Below are 6,446 nucleotides of genomic sequence, written 5' to 3' on the forward strand. Positions count from 1 at the left end.
GAGGTACTTTCTCCCGCGAATCTAATGGTCATACAGACATACTCACAACCAAATTGTATGGAACAATTCAATAAAGAATAGTCTGAATTTATATCTTGAAGATAAAACACGCGTTTTTCATTTTTTACCCGCATTTCGCTTACGACAGCTAAATCTCCACGAGTCGAAGATTGATTCCAACATATTGGTCCTTCGAACCGGATAGGGACCGTCGGCGAATAATTTACGCGTTATATCCGTGAATTTCCTGAATCTCTATCCGGATAATCGATCCTAGAGTAGTGGACGTATAATAATCGCAATATGTCGAGAAGTGATAAAGCTAGCGTCTCGGACCAAGCTCATGAAGACAATGCCATTGTATTCGGTAAATTATTTCGCGAAAAGAAATCGTTTGACGCGCGGTTGAAACGAGTTGATTATAATGTGAAGAAATTTTGTGAAGAAGGTGAAATTGACGACGTAGACATCCAATCAGAACTGGAAAGTCTACAAAATATATGGAATGGTTATCTGAACGTGCATAAGCGGATGGTAAATGTATGTGTCGATAGTGAGATGGATACGGTTCTTGATGAAATGTCCAATTTAGAAGAAAAATCGATCGAGTTAAAAACCACGCTTCTAAAATTATTGCGAAGAGTCGAACAATCCTCGACACCGCACGGTAGCCACGCTACTGCAAAAGTTGGCGCCGACGCCATTCAACAATTGGCTGAACAGCAAGCAGAGTTTCTACGAATCTTTTCATCTACTTTCACCAATCAATCACTAAACGCTACAACCGCTACTGCCAATAGTGATATTAAATTACCGCGCGTGAATATTCCAATATTCAGTGGAAATTTCCTCGAATGGCAATCGTTTATCGATTTGTTCGAAAGCTCAGTGGACAATAATGCATCGCTACAAGGTGGCCAAAAATTGTACTTTCTGAAATCTAACCTAGGTGAGGCAGCTTCGCTAATATCGCACCTCCGCATCGAAGACGCCAACTATTCTACAGCGTTACAAAAATTGAAGGAAAGGTACAATCGCCCGCTAGAGATTGCCGCACAGCACATCCGACGCTTTCTGAAGCAACCAACGTTGACATCAGCTACCGCAACTGGACTAAGGTCATTGCACGACACTTCTGATGAAACAATTCGTGCTCTGAAAGCCATGCAACGCGAAGACCGTGATGTTTGGCTAATGTTCATCATCGAGGAAAAATTAGATCCCGAAACACGGCAGCAGTGGTATCAAAAAAGAGCAGACATGGATATCAACGAGGTCACATTCGATCACCTATTGAAATTTGTGGACACCAAAGGCACCGCACTACAATCATTGCAACAAATACGCTCGCAACACTCATTCGCTCAAAATCAAAATCCTAAATTTCGCAGCGCGAATACTCTCGTATCGTCAACTCAAAATAGTGATGAGAAAGTTTGCCAATACTGCTACACATTACCACATTCGCTATATCAGTGTGGTAAATTTTTCCATGCGTCTCCTAAAGATCGACTTTCTTTCGTGCGCAAACAAAATTTGTGTTTCAATTGTTTGAAGGCACATAGAGGCCAGGTGTGTACATCCAGCAGCTGCAGGACGTGCGGAGAATCGCATCACACTCGTTTACATGAGGCTTTCACATCATCAGCATCTCCAGATCAAACGAATCGTACACCAAGGCAATACCCGAACTTATCGTCGGCGTCGCAATCGCTTATTTCATCTCTCACGCTGGTCAATAATATCATCGATACAAATGTACTTCTGCTAACCGCTACAGTGAACGTGTATGATAGATACGGTAGACCACATGCTTGTAGAGCAGTTCTCGATTGTGCCTCTCACACAAGCTATATCACGAGTGATCTATGCAGAAAGCTTAATCTGCCAACAACTAGTGTTAACTTCGAATTCAGTGGCATTGCTGGCTCGAAAGGTCACGCTCATATGGGTGCACTAGTAACATTTTCATCGCGTTGTTCAAACTATAAAAATGTTGAACCTTGTGTAGTTTTGGATCGTTTAACATCCGAATTGCCACTAAAACCCATAGACATCAGTCAGTGGCCCATTCCTGATGCCATACACTTGGCTGATCCATAGTTTCATCACCCGAACAAAATCAGTTTGCTATTGGGCAATAAGTTATTTTTCGAATTACTCGAACCAGGCACAATTCGTCTCAGCGCCGATGACTCTCTACCACTACCACAAGCAGCCACACTGTTTGAGGCCCATTTACGTAGGTGAAAATTCCCAGCAGAAAAGACTTCACAGAGTTGCTTGCGTAAAAGTTTAGCATTTTCCTCGGTATCAGCGCCAACAAGAACGTCGTCGATGTACATCCCCTTCAGGGCCTTCTGAGTTGCCTCTGGGAACTTGTCCTGATGATCTAATAAAAGCGTCTGCACACACTTTGTCGCTAAGTAAGACGCGCTTTTGGTGCCGTAGGTGACGGTGTTTAACCTATATTCTTCGATGGGACTATCAGGACTCCAACGCCATAAAATGCGCTGACATTCACGATCATTTTCGTGAAGCAGCACCATGCGGTACATTTGTTGAATATACACAACAGCAGGAAAGCGAAAACGCAAAAGTATATTGATGAGCGAGTCCTGCAATACTGGGCCAGTGAGGAGGATGTCATTCAGAGAGCGTCCGGTGCTTGTTTTCGCTGAAGCATCGAATACAACCCGACACTTTGTGGTTGAACTTGCTTCCTTAATAACGCAATGGTGTGGAAGATACACAGAACCAATCGGTGTGGGCGTTGTCGCGAGTGACATATGCCGTAGCTGCAATTTTACTTCCTAGAAATTGTTTACTTACGTCTCTGATACTGGTTGACGTTCACCATAGTCACCATCACTGCGGACCCCAAACATTACTCGCTGTGTCACGACGTCGTTTCTGGATAATTCGAGGAGCAAGCGTAGCAAGAAAGGTATATCGACAATGCATCACATGTGCTCGAGCAAAGCCATCCCCCATCACTCAAAAGATGGGTCAGCTACCTTCCGAACGAGTGCAACCAAGTCCACCGTTCCTGTATACTGGTGTTGATTATGCTGGACCAGTCAACATCGTAGGGCGATGCACGCGAGGGGCAGTGGTGAGCAAGGGATACATTGCCCTATTCGTGTGTCTCTCCATAAAGGCGGTCCATCTGGAAGCTGTGTCGGAACTGAGTAGCGCTGCATTTCTAGCAGCATTCACTCGCTTTTCCAGTCGCTATGGTTTACCAGCGAAGCTGTTTTCGGACAACGCGACTAACTTTCGAGGAGCTGCTAAGCAGCTGAAGGCGATCCATAAATTAATCAATTCTACCGATTACAACCAAGAGGTGACAGATTTCTTAACCAACAAAGGTGTAGAGTGGTGTTTTATACCTGCACGATCCCCACATCACGGCGGCTTGTGGGAAGCTGCGATCAAAAGCGCTAAAACGTTTTTAGGAAAAACTACCAGCAACCATAATTTCACGTACGAGGAATTATCTACACTTCTCTCCCAGGTGGCGGCCACAATGAATTCGCGGCCTTTAACTCCATTATCAACCAATCCCAGCGATCCTCAACCTTTGACACCGGCACATATGCTCATCGGGAGACCACTCACTACGGTTCCAGAAGCCAATCTCTTGGAACGCAACATTTCTTCGATGTCCCGGTGGATCTATATCCAACGACTCGCACAGGAGTTCCGGTGTAGATGGCAAGCAGAATACGTTCGAAACCTGCAGCGTTTAAGCAAGTGGCAACAACCATCGTCGAACATAAAGGTTGGTGATTTCGTGCTCTTAGTGGACGACAATGCGAAATCAAAGCAGTGGCCATTAGGACGGGCATTTGAGGTCTTTCCGGGCGATGATGGTTTGATCCGCGTAGTATCACTACAAACAGCAAACGGAACGACGCGTCGAGATTTGCGACGAATCCGTGTCCTGCCCATTGACGATGACGAGTTTGTACCAGGTAGATCGGGAGCAGAAATTCCCGATCGGAATTTGTTGGGCGGCATATGTCGGAGTGGAAATCGTGAACTTCCACCGATTACTCGCAGCAGTACTAAACGCACACACAAAGCGTGAAGAGGTACTTTCTCCCGCGAATCTAATGGTCATATAGACATACTCACAACCAAATTGTATGGAACAATTCAATGAAGAATAGTCTGAATTTATATCTTGAAGATAAAACACGCGTTTTTCATTTTTTACCCGCATTTCACTAACGACAGCTAAATCTCCACGAGTCGAAGATTGATTCCAACAGATGTTACAACATCAACACGAAAAGCATAAAGTGCTCTGGTTTTCTTGTATCGATGTTCATAAATGTGCATAAAAATCCTTATTGATAGAACCGTTTCTTCAGAAATATTAATCAATCGGTCGCCTTTTCTCATTAGTTTATTTCATTTAGCTGAATAGAATAAGCCATCATCTTTCAGTGTATTCATAAACCTAAGTTTAAATAGCTAGTTTGCTTCGGCGATATTATCCTTGTCTGAAACATTGTCGGTGGTGAATTGTAATAATTACATCGTCAGGTGATGCAGAATAAATATCACTTCTTTCTATCAAAATCATTATCAAAGTTAAACTCTTTAAACCAGGCTCTCGTCGGCTTTTATTGATTGTGTAGTAAGAATTGCAGTCGTTCAATCTCTACCTTCGCGTATATGTCGACCATAAATTGTTGGCACAGCTTACGATATCGTGAATAGGCGTTTCTTGACCATGTCAAATCACCATATGATAAACATAAAAATTCTTCGAGCGCGCCCTCTGTTTGTTTCGTCGCATGTTCATAAATATTAAATCAAAATGAGAAATGATGTTCATAATGAATTAAGTATCTGTGACGGGGTCTCGTTGGTCTAATGTTTATGCAAGAGATTCTTCGTTAAAGAAACCCTTCTGACTTGCACTGTAGTCACGCGTATTCTTGAGCTTGCCACTCCAGAATACATTCAAGGCGTATTGTTCGTCATAGAAATCTCAACTATTTACTAATAAAAATGACGCAAGTAGTACTACGTTGAGAAGGCAAACCTTGGGAACGTTAGTGCCATTGAAAAAGAACATAGCGAGGGTCGTATGAACGGTGTGTGTCAACGATGAATTCCAGATTATTGTTTTTTCTTCGCATTCAATTTCTCGTGTCACCGTGCTATCATGATTCCAGCAGCGCTTGTGCTTTGGATCTACACACGTGCTCTCCAGCTGATGTTTTATCAGGGTTGATGGCAATAGCGTGATTGTCATTTTGTAGTCCGAGCAAATGTGATTTGAAGAATTTCGATAACTCATTGTGAATGAGCAAAAGGCTTCCAGCTCGTCGGAGATGCTCCCTGCTTCAGATAAATTGATGTTACTTGTGTATTTGTAGATGGATGTTCAATGAAGCGGGCGTTACGCCATCAGTCATTGAACAACTTAAATAAATTCGTTCTGTTGAAAAAACGAACAACGGTTAAATTATTAGAATATTTTTGACACAAAAATAATAAAATCGCAATTAAAAATAGGGAAATGGGGTCAAAATTTAAGGTATTATGTATGGTATGAAGTCAAATTTTTGAAAAAAATATCCAGATCTTTTTTTCTGCATAGAGCCACCCTATTCGGTATTATTTAAATGTATGGTTATCGGTATCCTACTGGTATCATATATAGTTTACAACCTATTCTCATACCTACCAAGTATTTTGAGTATAATTTCTTCAAAATCGGTCGAGCCGTTTCGGAGGAGTTCGGTAACAAACACCGTGACCCGAGATTTTTATATATACAGATTTGATTCGCGCATTTTTCTTCTGGGGTTGAACTTAAGTTCGATCTATTTATTTATTCATTTATTTTTTTTCCAAAATAGGGTAAATGATCTTGGTTTGTCCAATTTGGGGTGTTTTTACGCAACTAGTGAATGCAAATCGATTTTTCTTCATGAAAATCACACATAGTCGATACGAGTTTGGGTTTGTTGAAAAGCCCCAAGTCTCTAGTTGCTAATACTACCATAAGGTGTTGAAATTATTCAAATATTTATGTTTTTAACGATTTTCATTAAAGAAGAATTATGATCATGGTTTGACCACCTCTGATCATGGTTTGCCCAAAAAAATTACCATGGTTTGTCCGGTTTTAGAAATCTCCATTTTTGAATGAAAACATTCGAATTCACAATTAGATGTTGCATTTATCATTGCTTGAGTTTACTGTCATCATATTGATTCATTCATAATTTAGGCTTTCTTCAGAATATTGCCTTTTCTTGGGCATTTTAGAAGTGTTCATCTCAACACAATCAACACAGAAAACCCATACTTCTGCTATGCGCGAAGCACACCATAAACAAACATAAACAAACTGCAGCGCGCCAAGCGGTTGCCATAGAAATCATGTGGACAAAACAACATTATTGAATTGGACAACTCAT

The 6,446-nt window shown here is 41.6% G+C and overlaps 2 protein-coding genes across 2 annotated transcripts; both read left to right on the forward strand.

Annotated features, from left to right (window-relative positions):
- Positions 1-303: 303 nt before the first annotated feature.
- On the forward strand, positions 304-2,103 carry LOC129766281 (uncharacterized). The gene has a single exon (XM_055766801.1). It carries the CDS (start codon positions 304-306, stop codon positions 2,101-2,103), a length of 1,800 nt encoding a protein of 599 aa, XP_055622776.1.
- A 901-nt stretch (positions 2,104-3,004) lies between these two features.
- On the forward strand, positions 3,005-4,093 carry LOC129766282 (uncharacterized). The gene has a single exon (XM_055766802.1). It carries the CDS (start codon positions 3,005-3,007, stop codon positions 4,091-4,093), a length of 1,089 nt encoding a protein of 362 aa, XP_055622777.1.
- Positions 4,094-6,446: the final 2,353 nt, after the last annotated feature.

Source organism: Toxorhynchites rutilus, chromosome 2, assembly GCF_029784135.1.
Source record: "Toxorhynchites rutilus septentrionalis strain SRP chromosome 2, ASM2978413v1, whole genome shotgun sequence".
Lineage (NCBI taxonomy): Eukaryota > Metazoa > Arthropoda > Insecta > Diptera > Culicidae > Toxorhynchites > Toxorhynchites rutilus.

Coding starts and splice junctions, on each gene's coding strand:
- LOC129766282 (XM_055766802.1), top strand. CDS start 3,005: ATGGGTCAGCTACCTTCCGAACGAGTGCAACCAAGTCCACCGTTCCTG.
- LOC129766281 (XM_055766801.1), top strand. CDS start 304: ATGTCGAGAAGTGATAAAGCTAGCGTCTCGGACCAAGCTCATGAAGAC.